The sequence below is a fragment of the Cynoglossus semilaevis genome, chromosome 1 (assembly GCF_000523025.1).
Source record: "Cynoglossus semilaevis isolate Cse_v1.0 chromosome 1, Cse_v1.0, whole genome shotgun sequence".
Classification (NCBI taxonomy): Eukaryota; Metazoa; Chordata; class Actinopteri; order Pleuronectiformes; family Cynoglossidae; genus Cynoglossus; species Cynoglossus semilaevis.
In genome coordinates this window covers 30,403,875-30,425,188 of record NC_024307.1, presented here as the reverse complement: position 1 = coordinate 30,425,188, position 21,314 = coordinate 30,403,875, and the positions used below count along the sequence as shown (strand labels likewise).

Sequence of the window (21,314 nt, the reverse complement as noted above, 5' to 3'; positions counted from 1 at the left end):
AAGAGTTGACCAGCTGTCTCTGAATTCTTATTTTCTACTCAACAGTGTTTGTCAAGGTTAATTGGAGTTTTGAAGCAATAGCTGTGAATGCATGGATGTATGCAGATGTACAGAAGAAGGAAAATGCAGAAGTCTGGGGACCGATGTAATAAAGTGACTTTAGAGATCATATGTACATTTTTTTATATAAATGACACTTACATTTAATTTTAACCTAATATTTTTTAAAAAGTCACTTAAATCAGCAAAACAACATGCAGTGTTTCACTGTTTAGTGTGAGGCAAAGATAGCTTTTTGGCTTGCTTGCCTGACCAGTTAGTTATCATGGAGTAGGAGTCTTGAGTCATTTATCTGGTCCCTCCAAACTAGACACTGCTGATGTCTAGACTTTGTCTTTTGCTTTGTTTACAGTAGAACATTCAGCAGATCATAAAATGAGGAAGCTTTTTTTAAATATACATATTCCTCTACACTCTAACCATTCCCAGACTGACTCTCCCAAATGAGGGTGTATCCAAATAAATCTAGCTTTGTCATTTTTCTTTCACTGCTTTTTCACAGAGGAGTCAAGTCTACTAGCTTACATCATGAGCAGTCATCTTTTTGTTTATGATTTATCTGTGACTACCTGCCCACATCCAGATGACAGCCTCCTGACATCAAACGGTCAGCGTTAGCCAGAGGCCCTTTGTGTGGGTTCAGGTGGCAACTATAAAGCCTCCAGATCCCTCACTGTAATGAGGGACGAGACAGTGCCAGCACAGGTGAGCACTGCAGGAATTCAGCGACCGCAAGCCTTTGAACCTCAAGGGATGTGCATCTGTGGGTTTGTGAAGTTACGTGCCTGATAGCTGTTTCAAGTGACTGGTGACGACAGCTAATGATGGGTTGGTGGATGTCAGGGTTATTTTCTGTGGACAAGCCATGTCAGTCATACCTGTGAATTCAGACACAACCTCACTTTAATTTCAAATGTCCTATCTGTAATTAAGCATGATCAGCACAGCAATATAGACACAACATGTAGTCTATAAATTATACATTTTCTACTTTTTCTTTGTCAGTGTCTTCTACATTAAAAAGCCTGAAAGAAATGAAGCTTTAGCTGCAAAATTAGGTTTTAAAAGTTTAATTTAATATTACCTATTTTCATTACAGGCTTACATTGTTTTTCTGAATCAACTGATTAATAATTCTTATATTCTGCCTTCACAGTGACCTTAGGAGTAACCTCATCAGCCACATAGAACCAGGTGCATTTCTTGGATTGCCAGCGTTAAAAAGACTGTGAGTAGCTAACATTTCTTTCTGTTTATTCATGTACATGTGTTCTATTTTTCACTGTATGTGCAGCCAAAAAGCAGTGTGGTGCAGCCGTAGTGTTTTTGTTTTTTTATAATATTTGTTCACTGCTCAACTGTCTGATTTCAGTAAATTTTTTTATTGCATATAGTCTATAGTTGTGGATAGAAGTGATTGTTATTTTAAAATACCACGCTGATTATTGTAAATATAAAAAAAGATATAACACATTACCAAATGATCCACAGCCCCATTTCTAATTCCCAGCCCAGTGTTTGAGGTCCACTGGTCTATGGCATGAGAAACATGTGACCTAACAGGTCCACAGTGTATTCCTTGTCCAAAAAAGATCATGGTCAAGTTCAAGTCTATTTCTACTGCCTTGTTTTGTCTGGGCTTATGCCAGAGACTACTGCAGACACTATGAGGCCTTATATACTTTCACACACTCCACTGAAACAGTGTGAGTAGGGTGATATGTAAACCTCTAGGTGTGTGTTTGGCATCTAGGAATATCATGTAAGGATCAGTTTGATTTGCAGAAAATACATCAAACTGAAGTCCATCTGGAACACTATGTGGCATGTGAGTGTGGGAGGTCAGAGACCATGTGCTTTAGTGCATAGATGTGCGTTCTCCCCTCTCTGTATGTGACTGCGTATGCATGGGAGAGAGCAGGAGCACAGCATGAATTGGAATAATCCAGCAGCATCCAGTTGCTGCCAACACAAACTTGAGCTTGGCAGCTGCTGTGGAGCAGTGAGAAGGAGACAGGAAGGCAGTCAGCTTCTTGGCTTCAACCTGGCCTAATTTTCCTCCCCCTCCTCTTCAATGCATATTCATGCTACACTCAGATAGATCCATGCTTGCTAGTATGTCCTCGACATAGTAAAAATCATCAAGAGCAGTTTGTGTTAAGGCTGCGGACATAGCGTTGTTTTCTGAGACAAATGCTTAATTTCATTAAACAACTTTGTTTCATTAAACAGGTTCTGGTTTCGCCTTAAGAGTAACCAAAGTTTAATTGGCCCCACCACTAAGCTTATTCCAAAGAGTGGTTGCCGAATCAACTGTGAAAAGGGGGGAGAACAGAATGATGAAGGCCAGTAAGAGATGATGGGGTATTATAAACCCCGGTAATGTAAGCATGTAAGCCCTACATCAGGGGTTGGCACAAGCTGCAACACATCCAGCCTTGTTGTTCCCTTTATCAAACTTGACGAGATTATGTAAAGAGATTTTCTTCTACCCTTTCTATGGCACAGTCATCTCATTGATCTTCTACATGTCCATCTATAGCTTTTTCTTTGTTCCTTTCACTAGCTTAACGTCGTGGTGTCTGGTTTAATTCTCATCCATGCTCTGCTACATTAGGGTCTTTCTCTGTCTAGGCTAAGTGGCTATCTTCTCCTTCATGACATAGTATTTGAAGGACCTTTTATCTTATGTGTGTTGTCACAGCGCAGTGGCAGCACTCTCTTTAAAGAGAAGGCTAGTCTTGTTAAAAGAGTTAAAGAGCTTTCAAATTAACGTTCCAGAAGAACATGACCTGCTAGAGGTTAAGTGCAGGTTTATAATTCAAATTTCTTGCACCATGACAATCAATTTAGCGTGTTATACACACAAAGCACCCAAAGTACAGTGATACCTCAGGTCACGACCTTATTTCATTGTTTGACTCTGTTCTTGACCAGAAAACTTTGTAAACCAAATCAATTTTTCCTCATTGTAATTAATATAACTCCGGTTAATCCGTTCTTTGGCCTAGAAACTTTTTTTAAATTATTTTATGGCTACATGTGTGGAAATAATACAAGAAAGAAAGAAATATAGCAGTAATTATAGAAGAAACCTCCTCAAATACCAAAATAAAATTAATTTTGCAGTACACAGTTTACCTTTGTGGTTGATAATGGCTGGCACAAGTGGATGGAGGAGGTGGAGAGGGGGAGGAGGAAGATTACTCCCTCGAAGGCCTCTCCTTCGAGGGAGAGTCCCATTCCATAATAACCTCGGGCAACTCTGTGGATATGTCATCAATGACAAACAATGTTAGAGTTACTCTAACCACTTGGTGTGCAGACACTAGATGCACGAGAACTGGTATGCTGCTGGGTGAGTGGCTGGGCGTCTCATGTGGTGTTTTGTGAGTCACGTGTCCCACACGCTGCGGTGAGTAGTGTGTGTGTGTGTGTGTGTGTTTTAGAACCAAACCAGTGTTTGTGAAATGAATGTGTTTGAAAATAGTGTTTGAGTCCGATTTGTTTGTGAATAATGACGTTCGTGACCCGAGGTATCACTGTAATATAACTATAATTGGGTCCCTAAGCTACTGTACATATGTTGGGTGCCTTGTAATGCCAGATTAAATGAGTCATTTAGTGGTCTGGTGCAATGTCATTGTTTGTTATAATATAATCTTTCAAAAGGTTTTGAAAGGTCTCATTTCAACACAGACCCCCCCAAAAACTAAATACTGATGTGTCTCAAAGTGTTCAAATTGCTGTCCCTACTGACATTGCTCTCTGTTGACTCCTTTAGGTTTTAGTCACGGCACTGCTTTTTTCGCATCTCTGCCACCTTTTTGATCAGATTTCCACAGTAGAGATTTGAATATTATCAAAAAGACTTGCTATAGACAGGGTAAACTGAAAAAAAAACAGGCAGAAAGTTGTGATCCCTCCAAACCCAGCTATAACTCAGATCATTACGTTTAAATTAATGTTTTTAAAGTTTTCTATTTTCTGCATCTTCACTCGCTTGCTGACTAGACATACCCGTATTTCGGGGTCTAATATTATCAAATGACACTTGTTATTGCAAAAATCAAAAACTGTAAGACTTGCTGAATTGGTTAACTCTGGTGATACCATTACATCCTCATCAGGAAGATTTTGTGGTCTATTTTTAGAGCTGTCTTTCAGGGCCCAAGAAGAGTGTACTACTGCTTTCCCAGCTTGGCTGCCTCTAATAAAAGAGTGCAATACAGTAAATTAGTTATTGGAATTCTAACTTTAAGTCTGGATCAGTACACAAAAAAGTCTATATGAATTTATAAAAGTCGCCTCTTTGTGTAGTCAGTTTGGTGTAATCTAAGCTGCAGCCTCGATTGCTCTCATTTGAAACAGAACAGGTTTCTTTTAAATCTTGAACCCTATGGATTCCACAGGCTCTGACCCTATTTGCTCCACCAACAGCTGAATGGTTCATACTCACGGCTAAGCACATCGTTCTATTTTTGCTCCTGTGCCTCCGATCCTTCATAACAACCTAAGCACTGGAAAGAGGTGGAACTCTTTTCAGTTTACTTTTCACATGCCTGTGGATAAAAGGCCCCAGTTGACATGAAGTGTATGGAACATAAATACTGTACAAAGTAAAGGATCGACGAGTCACTTCAGGTATTGGCCAAACTGTTGATTGTACTTTTGATCACAAGATTTTTGCTTCTTTCAATTGTGATAAAAGAAGTAGAAAACATTAAATTAAATTAAATTAAGAAAGTATTAGTAGACTAGCTCAAGAGTCAGGTATTGGCATGAATTATATGCAGATTCACTTGTGTTCACATGTAGTTTTGGATCAAATACCCTTCTAATAAACTAATCAACTCATTAAAAAAAGACAAATATGTCAAGGGCGAAGCCCACGTTTTTAATAATAATAATATTTTGAACTTTATTGATCCCATAGTTGCGAAAAATCTCCTGTAACAGCAGATCTGCTGCAACAGACAACCCAGGACTCTCTGCTCCCTGCCGCCGAGGCAGGTGTGCTCACTGCTTTACTGGGGAACCAACATTAACCTGTAAACAGGACTTGTTGAGAGCAAGAGCCAATCAAAGCTTTGTGGTCCAGAAGGCGGGACCTGTAAACTGAGAACCAATCACAGCAACAGTGTGTTTCTGGTAGTAGAATAAAGAAAAGACAGTAGGGAGTCAGAAGCAGTAAAACTCCATACTCCAAAAACTCCATTTGTGAGGGTGTCACCAAAAGGTAGCTGACTTTTCTTAATTGATAAACCCTATCTCAAATCCATATTCAAACAACTTAAGTGAATTCTTTAAAAGCCCTGTTAAGTTTCAAGATTAGTTTAAGTTTAAGAGAGTTTAGCACATTTTTTAAAATGAATGAAATACAAATTCTACAAAATAGTTTGGATATTTTAGACTAGTGGCCAACATTGGCCACTGTTTAGTGTGGCTAGTTGTTAGTATATGCTGTATTAGTCACGTCTTCTTTTATCCAAATACTTCTGTCGTTGGCTTAACTGCGCTTGTTAAATCTTACAGAATATGAATTAGCATGGTATTTATTCAGTCTTATTTTACATTTCTTCTTGTTCCAGGCTGTTGTTCTAACCTAAGTATTTGAATCCCACAGATAAAGTGAGATGAAAGTATTTTCTCCCTCCCTACTTTCCCCCCATTACACAATACTTGCACAGAATTGGCAAGTCTGCTAAAGGTGTTTTTTTTTCTCTTCCGCTGTCTTCCAAGTGGAACTAATAACCTCGTACTGTATATTCCCCAGCCGAGGACTAACACCAATAATTACACAAATACTTGGATGCTAGCATATGCCACACAGGCATTTTCCTAGTAACACTTTCCATCACCTTCCATTCCTCAGGGACCACAGGACACAGTTTAGCTGTTGCTTTAAGCCTGGAGGTAAAGGTGGGTCTCTTCCAGGCTCTTGTTTCCTGTCCACTTGGACCATTTCAATAACTGGATCATCCACAAAAGGATGTTTGTAACAACGACTGTCAAAAGTGCTTTTACTTGAACTCAGCTGCTGGGAGTGATTATAAACACGTTTTGTAATCTGATATAAGCCCGAGCTTGGGGGAAAATTTAAGCTGCACCAATTAAGCAATATTTCCAGGATCACATGTCTGCTTATTAGTTGCCTGCTCATAGACTGTTGCAGTCATTTTAACTTTTCTTTTCTTTGTGTGTTACTCTTGTGAAGCGTCTTTTGCTTTGAATTACTCTCTCCCTTTTTAGTTGATGTTCATTAGATGAGGCTTAAATGTAAACCCACTCATGATCTGTCACACACCTGATAGCTGGCAGGGCTGCTTGCAGACTATCTGGTGGAGCATTTGGCACTTGGAGTTCCTCTCTGAAGTCTGCCTGGACCAAAACAGAGATCAAACGATAAGAGAATATTTGACTTGTCGGTTCTCGCTTTGTTTTCAGAAACAGGACTCCAGTTCATTGTGAATGTTGCTCTGTAGTGCTTTGCTGGATGTTTGATACAACTTTATGTTGCTGGCGTATGTCAATTTTGTGTTTCCAGTTTTCACCCTGCTGACTGTTTCACTCTGTTCTGCTCTCTTTTTGTTAATTAAAGAATGGGAGAAAAATTCACTCCAAATGCTAACTTCCTCTAATGCATTTTTAGTGACTGCTTTACACTGTTTTAGTGACTGCTTTACACTTTCGCTGTGAAACAAGCTTTCATCTTGCATCTAGAGGTCAAACATACTTCTGACTTGTATGACAATAACACAGAGTGATTTATCACCTCCCAGAGTGTTGCTCTTCCTTTAATGTGAAGGTAGCCCCAGAGAATCACCTACACACACTCATGATTCAAAATCACCCTGGATGGTGAAAACCTGTTAGCAGAGTGTCTCTGACAAAGTGACTCTTTGCCTCAACTAGTAACACTGGCTTAAAAAGTGCTATACTCCACTAGTGGTGACACTAAATTTTGTGTTTTCATTTCAGTGCAGTTTTTTAATCCTACTAAAACTGTTTTAGGAATTATTGTCATATTTTAATCTAGCCAAGCTAAACCACATGCTGTTATCTTTGTATTTTCAGAGACTTGTCCAACAACAGCATCGGTTGCTTGAACATTGACATATTCAAGGGCCTCAGCAGTCTGGTTCGACTGTGAGTAAATTATTTTCTAATGCATTCAAACATTTTTATCCCAAATATCTGTAGCTTAAAAAACACTGCTTTATGGTATGTTTGTGGGTTTTCTATTTCTTTTAGAAACCTTTCAGGGAACATTTTCTCATCTCTGACTCCAGGAATCTTTGACAGCTTGGTGTCTCTGAAGTCGCTGTAAGTGTAATAACAAGTCCGTTTGTTGCTGTCTGTCTGTATTTGTGTCTGTGTGTGCAATCTTAAATACAGATAATCTTATTAGACCAGGTATAATTCCAGCCAAAACGGGACAGAACTGTTTTCGCAAAGGCTGGTTAGACTTAAAAAAATGTTTGTGTGTGTTTGTGTCTATATATGCATGTGTTTATGGTGGAAATTGTGTAGAAATCTGCAAATTACGGTTAGTTATCATACAAAAGAAACCTTGCATGGATGTCAAACTGTCTCTTTTTGTGTGTTCATGTTTGTGTCTGTGTGTTCTTGTCCATCTACAGGGAGTTCCAGACTCCCTATCTTCTGTGTGATTGCAACCTTGCATGGTTGCTACGCTGGATCAAAGAGAGGAACATCGCAGTCAAGAACACCAAGTGCTCCTTTCCTCAGTCTCTTCAGGGTCAACTGATTACTTTGTTCAAACCAGAGATTCTTACCTGTGGTAAGTCCAACAATGCTTATAAACTTCCTTTGCTCAGAAAAAATAATATATAATATGGTAAATAATATTTAAAAAAAACTGTAACACAATTTAATTTTGCAGTGACTTGGTTAAATGTATTCTTCTATTCCATAAACAAAATTATTAAGAATAGTGTTTAATTAATTTGCACGGATAATATAATATTTATTTGGTCTTGTGCAGTGATACAAGTGAGGCCACTTTGTTTGTATTCATGGGTCATCGGTCTGACACTCACTACAGCGAGAAACTTTGAAAGCCACCGTATCTACAAGTCATTGGCCTGGAAGATGTGAAAGAGCACTTCACAAAGTTGAAAATTTCCAATAAATGTATCCAACAAATGACCAACATGACCCTGTGGCTAATCTCCATAGATGCTCCGCTTGAGCTGCCCTCCTTCCAGCTCACTCCATCCCAGCGGCAGGTGGTTTTCCAGGGTGATAGTCTGCCGTTCCAGTGTCAGGCTTCCTTTGTGGCAGAGGACATGCAGGTGCTGTGGTTCCAGAACGGCCGTATGGTCAAGCCTGACGCTGCCCAGGGTATTTTCATTGAGAAGCGCATGGTGCAAAACTGCTCTTTGATTGCTAGGTACATACGACAACATTCATTTTAATTCACCTTGTGATTTTTGCCATAAATATGAGGTCAAATTCACCTTCAGACTGATGAGTGATGGGACAATTTTTCCAATCTTTTTTCTTAGTGCATTGACCATCTCAAACATTCAGCCTGGTTTCACTGGAAATTGGGAATGTCGGATTTGGACTAGCAGGGGCAACACAACCAGGACAGTCCATATTGTGGTTCTAGAGAGTTCTGCCAAGTACTGTGCTCCTGAACGAATTTCTAACAACAAAGGAGAGTTCAGGTATTGTTGCATGTTAAAAGAAGAAGCCAATCTCATTAAATGTGTTTTCTAATAATCTTAAATCTTAAATATAGACTTAATTAATACTTCATTAAAAAATTAAACTAAATTAAATCTAAACCTAATTCATCTCCTAATAACACAGGAGGTTACATCTTGAAACTACTGTATGCAACAGTCCACACTGTAGATAGCCCCTTTTATTGAACTTCCAACATTAAGTTTTTCTATAGCTGTCTTTGCCCTATTTTTACACAGATAGTCACATATAGTCATGCTGTATGTCTAAAGACCTGTTAAAATATGTTTTTCTTTGTTTTTAATAGTGATAATAGGAATCTATTAAATCTTGAAGCACCAAAAATAGCAAACACTTTGGCCCCCTCTTCTGGTGAAACAAAAAAATGAGTCCATTCTCTTAGTTATTTTGGAAAAGAAATAGATAGGGCCATGACGAGATACAAAGGATGGGATTTAGTACCCAACCCAGTAAAATTCAGTCTTTGTTTTTTTTTAGGTGGCCTCGTACCTTGGCAGGAATCAAGGCATATCTTCCCTGCAACAGGCTTCCAACAAGTGCAGGTACCTACTCAGGCAGCTCAGTTGAAGAACAGCGGGCATGGCGCTACTGTGACCGTGAGGGTCTTTGGGCAGAGGAGGACTACTCTCACTGCGAGTTCCAGAAAGATGTCACTAGATTCCTTTATTTAATTAACCAGGTTTGTGTTTCCTCGGTTCAGTTTTCCTCTCTAATTTTTTCTAAATGTAAAAGAGTCACAAATCAGTGTCTGATAGTGAATGCTTTCTTTTCTATTTATTTGCTAGATGCCTCTGAATGAGAGTAATGTGGTTCACCGAGCCCAACGCCTGTTGGTTTACACCATTGACGCAGCCAACTTCTCAGACAAGATGGACATTATTATTGTTGCCGAGATGATTGAGAAGTTTGGCAAGTTCGTTGAGAAGTTTAAGGATGTGAGTGCTGCGGTTGATTATTCCCTCACTAAACCCACAAACAACAAACAGACTGAAGTCACAACATTTGTCAAAACATTTTTACAAGCCTGCACTCATGCTGGAGTGTGATTCATCGGTTTGCTGCATTACCCTAGATCAAGGACAAACAGATTAATGCTCAACAGCTGTTTGTTGTCATGTCGTTTAATAGGAAAGGATTTGTTTGCATGACTTCCGGCACAGCTAGTGGCCAATAAATTTAAATGTTACAACATTTTCAAAGTTATGGAGAGACTAGCACATTGTAACTGCCGCCGGCAAGTTCTTAAAGGTTACTCGGGCAGCACTGTGCTTGAAATGTGTTTTCAATAGTCACTTTACTGCTAGACTCAGGTCAAGTACCTCCCTCAAGCATGTGTTTAAAGCTGTGTGATACAAACAAGATGCCGACTGAATGCAACCACATTTCTTTTGTTTCCTTCACTTAGCATGTAAGATTCAGAACCTGCCAAAGTCTAAGTTTGAATTAATTGCTGTTTTGCCTTTTTTGTTATAGTCCATCATAGTTTCTTGTATTTTTATATTCACATGCCACTTCGTTTTAATCTCAGCTTGGGGAGGTGATGGTCAGCATGGCCAGCAACCTAATGCTGGCTGATGAGAGGGTTCTGTGGATGGCTCAGCGTGAGGCCATGGCATGCTCTCGCATTGTTGCCTGCCTTCAAAAGATCGCCGTGTACCGCCTGGCATCAGCACAGGCCTTCTCCCTGGTTAGTCATATCAACAGCGTGGTCATGTTTCTCCAGGACATTTCTCATGCAGATGATGTTAATGATATGAATGATAACTCTGTGTTGTCCTTCCAGACATCCCCCAACATAGCACTGGAGGCCCACAGTGTCAGAGCAAACGAGTGGAATGGTATGAGCTGCATGTTGTTTCAGCGGCTCAGCCCAGAACGGACACCTAACCAGGACAGGCAGCTCACATTCAAGTGCAACACCACCAGCTCAATCTCCAGCATCCTATACAAGGTCAGCTCTCGTCAGAGATGTTTACTGTTGTCAGAATTATAGACTGAATTATAGATTTCACTAATGCCAATACTGGTGTCGATAACAGGTCCAATACCTTATTCAAGTTCTTTTTTGTACAAATTGTACTGTTATAAGGTAAGTTAGTACTACATGCATAATATTGTATTCCTCATTACTCAGAATGTTGTTTTTTTCTTCTTTTTATCAACAGAGTACAGTTGTGGAGGCTTCCCTGCAGCTTCCTCAGTCTCTGTTTACTCAGGCGACACCTGCTGGGCAGGCGGAGGACCCGGTCTATAAGCTTCACCTACTGGCCTTTCGTAATGGCAAATTCTTTCCCTCCACCATCAACTCCTCCCAGTTGGCAGATGGGTTGAAAAGAAAAAGTGTGGCTACCCCAGTCATCATGGCCAAGATTGGTGAGTGATAAATTGACAAACTATGTATTTGACCAATGGGATAAAAACCAAAGGACAATATCTAATCCTGCTGCTAATCCTGATGTGAATTCATAAAAATAGCACATTAGGTGAAAACATTTTAAAAAAAACATGAAATGACTCTGAGTATCTGTTTTGGTGATTCCATCTGTCTCAGACGGCATATCCCTACATGTCCTGAGGACCCCTATCAACATCACCTTGCGGCGGTTTGCCCGTGGCTCTGATCCTGTGTCTGCCTCGTGGAACTTCAGCCTGGGGGGCGGACAGGGAGGATGGCAAAGTGAGGGCTGTCGCATCTTGACCCACCATGACAATGTCACCACCATATCCTGCAGTTCACTGGGAAACTACGGATTGCTTATGGTAGGAATTAACCTGAACTGAACCCATGACCTGTTGGAACGGATGAACTTTGACAAAGCAAACATGCTCATTTCATGCAGTTTTAATTTTTTCATTTGACAATAGTCATGTCAGTGATGTCAAGAACTTCAGTTTAGTGATTAGATAGTGATTAGTTCTAATCAGTTCTCATATATATGAACACATATATATACATTATGTATATACTGTATACACAGCATAGTGGTGCATTATAAACTGTAACTATAAAATAAGTTGATAATGCATAACTTATATTTCATTGCAGGATCTCAGTAATGTGGAGTATTTTACTCCCGGTATCCAGCCTCTGCATCCCGTCATCTATGCCACTAGTATCATACTGCTCCTCTGTCTGCTCACTATCATTATAAGTTACATTGTCCATCATAGGTAAGAGTTGAATTCATTTTATAAGTGATAATCTTCAAATATGTATATGTAGAAAACGTGCCATACAGCCATCTTCTATATTTGTTGTTTTTCAGGTCTGTGCGCGTGAGCCGCAAGTTTTGGCACATGTTAGTCAACCTCTGCTTCCACGTCTCCCTCACCTGCGGCGTCTTTGTAGGTGGCATCAATCAGACGCACTACGCCAGCGTCTGCCAAGCAGTGAGTACACACCACCTGCCCACCTTCAAAATTCTGCTGTGTTTTTCTGTCATCCTTCAACTGCAATGGCCACAATTAACATGTTTTGAAAATTTAAAGCAGGAAAATTCTCAAAAAAGTTACCATGGAATGAGTAAATATCTCTTTGTTTATGATATGTACAGAAAAATCTAAAGTAATCTAGTGATCTACCCTAAGCTGGGTGTCTGACCAGAAGTTAAAAATTCAGCAAACACAAGCTAGGCATTGAGATGGTATTTAACACTCTTTGGTTCTTTGGTGAGAGAAAAGCTCTTTCTCCAGTTTGTGTAAATAACAACACGTGTATTTACAGTGCATGTCATTGTGTCCAAGCAATAAAACTTATTAGAATTGTTCATGTGATTTATTTCACAATTACTTTATGAAAGTTAAGAAAGTTATTTTTGAAAGCACTTATATTTTAATATTTTATAAAGAAAAACTAAGTGAAAAGGGCATTAAAAAACTCAACAAATAAGCTCACACAGTACATTCTCATTTTCAGTACTCCGACTTTGACAAACAGATAACAGTGTAATGTAATTAATGTCTTTCAGGTGGGTATCCTGCTGCACTACTCTACTCTGGCTACGGCTCTGTGGGTAGGTGTGACTGCACGCAACATCTATAAACAGCTGACTCGAAAGACCAAGCGATATGAAGAGCTGGATGAGCCACCGCCACCACCACGGCCCATGCTGAGGTATGGCATCAACATCCTTGAGTTTACACCTTCGGTCTGTTGATACAGTAAATGTATAATTTCCTACTAAACCAAAAACGTTTGTCTTCAGAAATACATGTTGTAGCTTCATAGTAACTAACCTTGTGTCTGTGCAGTTAATTAAAAAAAAAACAAGCTCAAAAAGGATCTTAGCCTTTGTACATTTTCGGAACAAATTTAATTTTGATTTTCTGTTTTTTATGTGTTGTTTTTAATCTTGTTATACTCTGTATACTATAATTATAGAGAAGAGTTGTTATCGCAAAACAGCCACACGATGTCACTGTTGAGGCCTATTCGGTCCACTCTATACTCACAAATACATATTTTTTGCTTTTTTCCTAAAGGTTCTATTTAATTGGCGGAGGGATACCCATCATTGTCTGTGGGATCACTGCAGCAGCAAACATCAAAAACTACGGAAGTCGCACCAGTGCACCATAGTAAGAAATCCCTGTATAAATTATAGGAAGCTGCTAAAATACCCATTCCTCATAGTAATGAAGCAATGGAAATAGCATGTCATTTTAACGAGACAGTGTTGCTTAATGAGGAAGCATTTAAATCCCCAGCGATCTTTTACACTGTCCTCAGGAGAAGAGAAAAGCTGTGGTATCGACTGTGTCATTTTAGTAAATAATGGCTATTTTTATCAGACTGGGATAAATTTATTCCCTCAAGTTCTGATTAAACAGTCCTATTAATGGCATGTGCATCTGAGCAACAATCAGCGGCTGCCAGTGTGAAAAATATCCCTCTCTGTGGTGGCAGCTGTTTAGAGTGTGCAATGTGGCTGACTAATTGAGAAATCTGGACGTGTGTCTGGAGTTTAATTAATTTTTGCAAGCAAGACAATTTCAGCCTGTTATAATATAAATAATAAATATAACGGGACAGTTAGAAGCACATTTTCTCTCCAAGACTCTGTGAAGTAAATGATGAAAGAGAAAAACTTTGATGAGGTGATTAGCCATTGTTTTAACAGTCACAATTTGAATGAGCCTAAAATTCAATGTGACTCTGCATCATATTTTACCATTTGCTTTCTTTACTTTTTCTAGTTGTTGGATGGCATGGGAGCCCAGCATTGGGGCGTTCTATGGCCCAGTAGGATTCATCATCTTTGTTAACTGCATGTACTTCCTGAGCATCCTGCTCCAGCTGCGGCGCCACCCAGAGAGGCGTTACGAGCTGAAGGAGATGACCGAAGAGCAGCAGCATTTGGCTTCAGCCATGACCGATGCCGAACCAGATGGCTCCCGCGGCCACTGCCATCCACCAACCCTTCAGCTTCACCCTCACGAGGCAGCGTCCTCTGTGATGTCTGCTCCCCACACCGTGCCACTATCCTCCCTGGAGAATGAGCACACTTTTTCTGCCCAACTCATGGGCGCTGCAGGGGCATTAGGGCTTTATGCAGCCCTCTGGGTGTTTGGTGCCATGGCTGTGTCACAGGACCATCCCTACGACTTGGCGTTTACCTGCTTGTTTGGTGTTGCTGCGTTGGCTCTTGGGGCCTTCATGGTTGCACACCACTGCGTGAACAGACAGGATATGAGGCGCTATTGGTCCCAGACCTGTTGCTCTGGGAGACGAGCCTACTTTGCACAGGAGGACGTCCTTTTGTCTCAGCCAGATGTGGCGTTGGCATCCACTGCAGGGTTTGTTAATAAGGCAGATGGAGAGTCAACGAAATGCGGACACAGCAGCGCAGACTCTTCTTACACCAATAAGAGCGGCCCAAGCATGCGTAACTCCACCCACGGCAGCAAGCTGACCAATCTACATGCTGAGGCGGCCCAGTGTAAGCCGGCCTCAGCACCTGTGTCGGCCAACGGTGCCGCAATTTTGGACAACAGCCTCACTGAGCACTCGGTAGACAATGAAATTAAAATGCATGTAGCACCGTTGGAGGTGCAGTTCCGTCCCATGAACAACGTCAACGCTCACTCAACCGCCCCAAACGGACACATAGGCAGGCACCACAAAAACAGAGCCAGATCGCACAGGGCCAGCCGTCTGACTGTACTGCGGGAGTATGCCTACGACGTGCCGACCAGCGTGGAAGGCAGCGTGCAGAGCTCTTCCAACAGGCGCCATCATTATTATGATGTTGCAGCACGCAACAGTCGACGGGCGGCCTATATGGCGTACAGGGAGCGTCATCAAAGCCAGCTGCAGCAGGACAGCAGCGACAGTGCCAGCCTGCCACGTCGGTCACGATACTCTGATAAAGGAAGCACCAGCGCACTGGGGAACGGGACAGTGGTGACCATTGAGAGTGATCGGGCCGCAACTCTTGCTGGGTCATGTTCCAGTAAGGACTCTGGACCCGCAAAGCGCCCCAGCAGCACGGAATTAGAAAACCTCCCGAAGTCATATGGGCTCAACCTGATCACACCAAACGGCACACTCAAAGAGAACAGTCAGACTGTGCCTTTAATAAACACAGAGACGACAGCCATTATTAAAACTGGTTTGTGGAAACATGAAACTACTGTGTAGCAAATGTTTCCACTGAAAGACTGACGCACTCACCACTTCAAACTGTGAAATGTTCTGACTCTAGTTTCTAAACTGTACATTTTAGAAGACTGCTTTAAAAAAATTATTGAGAAAAAAACACTAGCCACATATTTACATTTTTGCCACTGATCAGCGTTTGTAGATAACTTTTTGTAAATTATCTATTTTTGTAAATTTTAATCAAACTCTTTCATTACAAATGTGAGTTCCTCCAATGAAAGTGCATGGTCTGAACTGTGGCCTTCTTCATACTCTCTGGACTCTTTTTTTTTTATTATTTAGTTGGTCGTGACAAGAATAAAACAAAAGTCCTGACATTCTTGTGATAACACCTGCAGTCTTCTTATTTGGCTCTCAGCAGCTCTTGGAGGAGCTGAGCCAGAGCTGTTTTCAGAAAACCATCCTTACTGACAACACACTGTAAGACAAGCATGTAATTGGGATTTTTCACTGACCCTCCAGTGGCCTTGACTTCCCATCCCGGCACTGGAGGAGCACTTTAATTGCAGCTGCCCATGGCTTTGGGCTATTGAGGTGTAGTCTGCCTACCTGCTGCCAGTGCTCACTGTACATTGTGGGCTGCTGCCAATTTTGATGCCTGGCTCGTGATTGACAGCTGACTTACAGGGGCAGAGAAAAGGCAGCTCGAGAAGAATGGGCCGTTTTATTAAGAAGACGATGTGGATGTAATGACAGAAAAGTACTACAGGGATGGAGTAGTGATACATGATGCAAAGTGAGAGACTCCTGGTTCTGTCAACAGCTGCAGACACATCAGATTGTAAGATATCACTACTGACCAGACACTGCAGATTGTTATTTAAAGGAACATTTACTCTAATTAAAGACTCAGTAATACATTCTATCCTCTTTGGCTTACAAGAGGTAATTTTCATCCAGGAAGATACAAAGTAGACAAACCTCGGAGCTTTTGATGGCTTCTGCAAAGGCAAAAATAGAAAGTCGGATTAGCATAAAATAAAAGCATATTTACTGTTTTCAATTACATTTCACAGTACATCCTGCTCTCTTTTTTCCACCCCTGTCATCTCAGCTCCTGTTCTTGTCTCAAAGGGTAGACTGAAATGATTTTACAGTAAAAATAGAACTGCTAAAAACAGAACAGAGAAACAATACTTGAAAAAGATGTAGAAACCACATTCAAAAACCGAATCTACGCGAAGAGTATGTAAAGTTAAGAAATAAGGCTTTATTCTTTCTTTCTACTATAGTAAATGCAAATTCTAATATTTTTAACCCAACATTTTGAGAGGAAACTATGAAAAAATTGAAACCAGATCATAACATTTGTTAAGATGGTAAAGAAATTGTTAATATATTACCATATTAACCAATTGTAAGTTTGAAGGTACACTAAAAGATGTGGTTATTGACCAAATGAATTTGCAGGTAACTTATTTGGTTATGCACATAAATCCCATTACAACTTTGAAGATTTTTGGCCCCCCAGCTCCCAGTATTTGAAACTATGTCTGATCATGATATTCTTACATGAATCCAAAATAGGCAAACTTTCTTAATTTTTCATTACTTCAGAGGGCTGTCAAATGAAAAAATCACATATGTGGATTAATGGCTATTAATTATGATTAAATACGATTAAAGTGCACATCATTCTAGCCATGTGTTAAAATTCAGTAAAAAATGTATGTTAATAATAAAAAATAATTGCTAATAAACTTAAGTTAATATGCAGTTATTTTCAGCGGTTGCAGTTTCAATTTCTGCCATTAATTACATTTTAGTCACTGAGGAGATGCTATTTGAACCCAAATTCACCACTAGATGTCTCTAAATACTACAATCCAAGTCTTTGCATACTCAAAGACTTGGAGTTTGAATCAATTAAAACACGTACTGATAATGCTTCGAATTTGAATTTGATTTATTAATGAGTCTTATGTCATCTTTCCAATTTGATGCACACTTTAAATTACCATTAAGTGCTGCTTCCCGATCATCCCACTGTAACCCATGTAGCAGCAGACAGCAGCGCGCCAACAGCAATATTTCTCATTAATGGCGTATTAATAAAACACATATTTCACTCAGGCAAAGACATATTGCCAGGCCATCTTGGATGTGACAAATTCTAATAAGACTTTTGAATTATGTAGAGAGCAGTTACGCCCTGATTAGTGGCAGCCACTCTTGATTCCCCGGAGGCATGAAAGAGTGATCTTCAAATAATGGCCAAGGTTCTTTAGCTGTGCCATCTGTTATAAAGTTCATCTCAGACTGTTGGTGAGGCAGGAATGACAATCGGAGGAGGCTGTGTGACTGGAAGAATCTTGTCCAGGCATATAAACTGATAATAATCTCTGCTGTCAGATTACAGGGACACCTTGGTTGCGAATCGATAATGAATTAATATAAAACAATTCAAGACATTTTTAAAATCCCTCTCAATTAGATCACACATCTGGGAAATAATGAATCATTCCAACACCCAAAAACACTGCTTGTTGATAACATGACAGTCCCTAATATCCTCTGAGCAGACTTTTAGAGGATTATTTCTCACACCTGGAAACTTAAGGAAAGACTGACATCAGATAAATGATGTGCTGTTTACATTTTCCAGTCACTGTCTGTGAAGCCTGGAGGAAGCACCTGGCTCTGTTGTGGTTTCCTGACATTGGAAAAAAGATTGATGTTTTCTACACGGTGAAGTCATTTGACTTGGTTGTCCGTTAAAACCAAAGAGGATTTTTCTCTGGACCACGTTGACCACAAGGACTTTCAGATTTGATGTATGTCAGTTAAAAATAATTAGCAGAGAGAGTTTATAGTCATCATCAAAGTCTGGACTGTGTGGTGGTTGATCTGATACTGAGAATTTACAAAAAACATTTTGAATTTACATTTTTGAAAACAATACACATACTTATTAAAAGGAGAAGGATATTTCTTCAATTATTAGTTTAAGGGCTAAGATCAGGACATGCTTCAGGACACGTATATTTACATGTGTTTCTAAACAGACTATACATCTATGTTGATATTAATCATTTTTGACCAGGGCGGTGTTCACATGTCATTCATTTTGGAAAAATAAGACAGAATAGGCATGGTTTCTAACTCTTTTTTTAAGTTTTGTTTGACATTGTTGGATTCATTTATTTATATTATCATTATCTATTTATGATTTTATAGTCTGATTTTATAGTATGTTGAATCACAAATAGTCTGTTTATCTTTAGCCATTTTCTCTGCGTGTCTCTTATGTCGACTGTGCTTCAGTCAAACTGCCTCCTTGGACTATAAGTTAAGATTTGACCGACCTTTCAAAGACCAACTCAGACAAGTGACGTCCCTTGTTCTTTTTCCTTAATTCTGTTTTATTTCTCTGCATTATTGGGCATTTTATTAGGCGTTTATTAAGAGTTTCTTTCAAATAAAACACAGTTGAACAAGCTAACTCTCCAACCACGAATAAATTAAGTCTGGGCCTCATCAAAGATCAGAGCAGAAAAACATCCTTAGTTGATGATCTAAAATATATTTTAAGATTTAACCCTAAGATCACAGCTGACCTACATAGATGTTTTGCTACTCACTTTCTCCCTGAAACTTTTTCTGTAATTTTAACTTCTCAGAGCAGCATTTCAACTTCACCCGAACACACACAGCCATATAATGATGAAATTGAGTTACCCAGAGTGCTCATCCCCATGTGTTGGTGGACCTCTGCTCTCATTAATGTCCCAACATTGCCATCCATCTACCTGTGCCAGTCTGTCTGATCCCATCCTGGCTTCTTTGCTCTGTCCAGGTGCTGTGCTATTTATAGGGACCTCAAAAACAGCATCAGTCAGTGCTCACAGTGACAGACGTGGACACACACACAAAGTCACACATGGAGACAGACACACACATCTCAGAAACTTCAACTGGTCCATTAAAGCGTATTTGTCTCATTTTTGAAGCACTACTAGGCTTCAAATGAGGCCTTCACTGCATGTGGATGTAAGAAAAAACCGGGGAGAGCAGACAGAGGGCCGTGAATGTAATATTATATTGCAATGTAATTGTGTGAAAGAGATGAGCAGCAGCATCAGAGAAGAGAGTGTTTTGTTTTCTCTCTCGCTATGTCAGGCAGCATCCTGAAGTGTTTCCGACTCTTCTTACTTTCGGCTGTTAGTGGCAATGATGAAAACACTCTGTAAGATCCCCAAACCACACACTGAGGTAGACCAACTCAGAGCCAGACGACTGTATTGTAATAGAAATGCCATAATGTCAGTGGATGCAAATGCTACAGTTATGAGCTTAGACAGTCTGTGTGCACAGTGTGCAGTTATGAGGCACACAGACCATTATTGGACCACGTTGTATGAAAAAAGAATGTGATCACCACACTGTCATGTCTGCTCTCATTTAATGGGAAGGATTTTGACACATTTTGGAAAACGTGGCTGCTAGGAAATATTCCCAAGTAGCCATTTAGAGCTCTTCTGACATTTTCGTCTGCAGAATGGAATAACAGTCCAGGGTCTGTGTTATACAATAGTCTATGCAATAGTTTTTTTTTTATTAAATATGTTTCTGCTTTATTTATTTATATGAACCTTTGCTTATCCTCTATAAGGAATGATATTAAGAAGCTAGTTAGCTAGATAAGGAAAAAAATGAAAAGACCTATGGAATGTTAAACAGTAAATATTAAAATGAGTGTTGTTATGGTTTAAAATCACAACATTTTCCTAAACTTCTTCGTAACATTTAGAAACACCCTAAAGCGTTGGTGCCCAATAGCTAGATCAGGACTTATTAGATCATAAAGAGAGTGCTGGTAAATCCTGAGTAATTAAATAAAGTAAATAAAATGTCTGCAGAAGTGACCATATATGGTAAGAACGAATGATGTGAACGAGTGAAAATCAGTGTATTTTACTCAGAGGCAGGTGACTGAGAATGTATCGTTTATCATATCATATGGTGACTTCTGTTTACATAATTTACATTGTTTGGGACATCTGGTAATTGCAAGTACTCACGTGGATCAAACGTCACTGAACATCATCAACCAATAGCGTGTTCCCAATCAACAACAGCCCCACCCTCTCCCCGTTTCCCATCCCTCCTCCTCCTCCTCTGTCTCTGGAACTCAGTGACTCTCATTGCCGAACTTAGTGGCACTGAATGAGCAGTAACTGGTACTAGTCGTGCACCGGTCTGTGTTTAACGAGCTCCAGAGGTTGAAACCCACTGACGGACATCACGATGGCCGAAAAGCGCCTGGAGACTATCTCTGCCCGGGTGGACGCTGTTGCCTCATCACCTGGTAGGAAACATGCTGTGAACTGCTGCACGTTTCTTAAGCTCACTGTTTAATGAGTCAGTTGAATTGCATGGCAAATGCACGTCCGTGCATGAAAGCTTCAATTTAACATTGATTCGCTTTTTGTTACAAAAAATAAATATTTTTTTTTGTGGTAGTAGGAGTGCTCTTAAATTCGTCTTGTAATTGATGCGTAGAAAACATCGAACTTTGAAGTGTTCACACTGACATGTACTACTTTTAGCTATATGAAGCTGCAAACAATTGATGTGTTATCACTGTCGTTATTTTTATGTTTTGCTTATTTATGGAAAAAGAAAATACTTGTTTTGTGCGTACAAAAATATGGACTAAATAAGTACTTTGAAAATATCCACTTTATATATATTCCAAAAACTATTTGATTTATTATTGAGAGTTCTGTTACAGTCCTCATCCATTTACACTGTCACACGTGTTCTTAATTAAATCACTGTTAAATTGATTACTGGGCAACCAACATATGTTATAATTTTGCATTTTATTGCATTTATTGCTTTCTTTGTGCATGCA

General features: G+C 39.8%; 2 protein-coding genes across 5 annotated transcripts in view; both read left to right on the top strand.

Annotated features, from left to right (window-relative positions):
• The window catches only part of adgra3 (adhesion G protein-coupled receptor A3), a 114,774-nt gene extending 99,002 nt beyond the window's left edge, over positions 1-15,772 (top strand). For 3 of the 4 annotated variants that reach the window (XM_025062996.1, XM_008326493.3, XM_025062989.1), the window contains 17 exons: positions 1,217-1,288; positions 7,138-7,209; positions 7,315-7,386; positions 7,704-7,864; positions 8,263-8,476; positions 8,592-8,756; positions 9,274-9,475; positions 9,582-9,731; positions 10,325-10,483; positions 10,580-10,747; positions 10,962-11,169; positions 11,348-11,556; positions 11,843-11,967; positions 12,063-12,186; positions 12,765-12,910; positions 13,279-13,374; positions 13,993-15,772. In XM_025062996.1, the coding sequence (XP_024918764.1) occupies positions 1,217-1,288; positions 7,138-7,209; positions 7,315-7,386; positions 7,704-7,864; positions 8,263-8,476; positions 8,592-8,756; positions 9,274-9,475; positions 9,582-9,731; positions 10,325-10,483; positions 10,580-10,747; positions 10,962-11,169; positions 11,348-11,556; positions 11,843-11,967; positions 12,063-12,186; positions 12,765-12,910; positions 13,279-13,374; positions 13,993-15,436 (3,787 nt within the window). In that variant the 3' untranslated portion in view covers positions 15,437-15,772. Of the gene's footprint in view, positions 1-1,216; positions 1,289-7,137; positions 7,210-7,314; positions 7,387-7,703; positions 7,865-7,913; positions 8,178-8,262; positions 8,477-8,591; positions 8,757-9,273; positions 9,476-9,581; positions 9,732-10,324; positions 10,484-10,579; positions 10,748-10,961; positions 11,170-11,347; positions 11,557-11,842; positions 11,968-12,062; positions 12,187-12,764; positions 12,911-13,278; positions 13,375-13,992 lie in introns of those variants that run through there. The other variant, XM_025062999.1, reaches the window with a different exon arrangement.
• A 149-nt stretch (positions 15,773-15,921) lies between these two features.
• Positions 15,922-21,314, top strand: part of kcnip4a (potassium voltage-gated channel interacting protein 4a) — a 112,520-nt gene continuing 107,127 nt past the window's right edge. Inside the window, exon 1 of the mRNA XM_017036278.2 lies at positions 15,922-20,765. Within this exon, the coding sequence (XP_016891767.1) occupies positions 20,705-20,765 (61 nt within the window). The 5' untranslated portion in view covers positions 15,922-20,704. The remainder of the gene's footprint in view (positions 20,766-21,314) is intronic.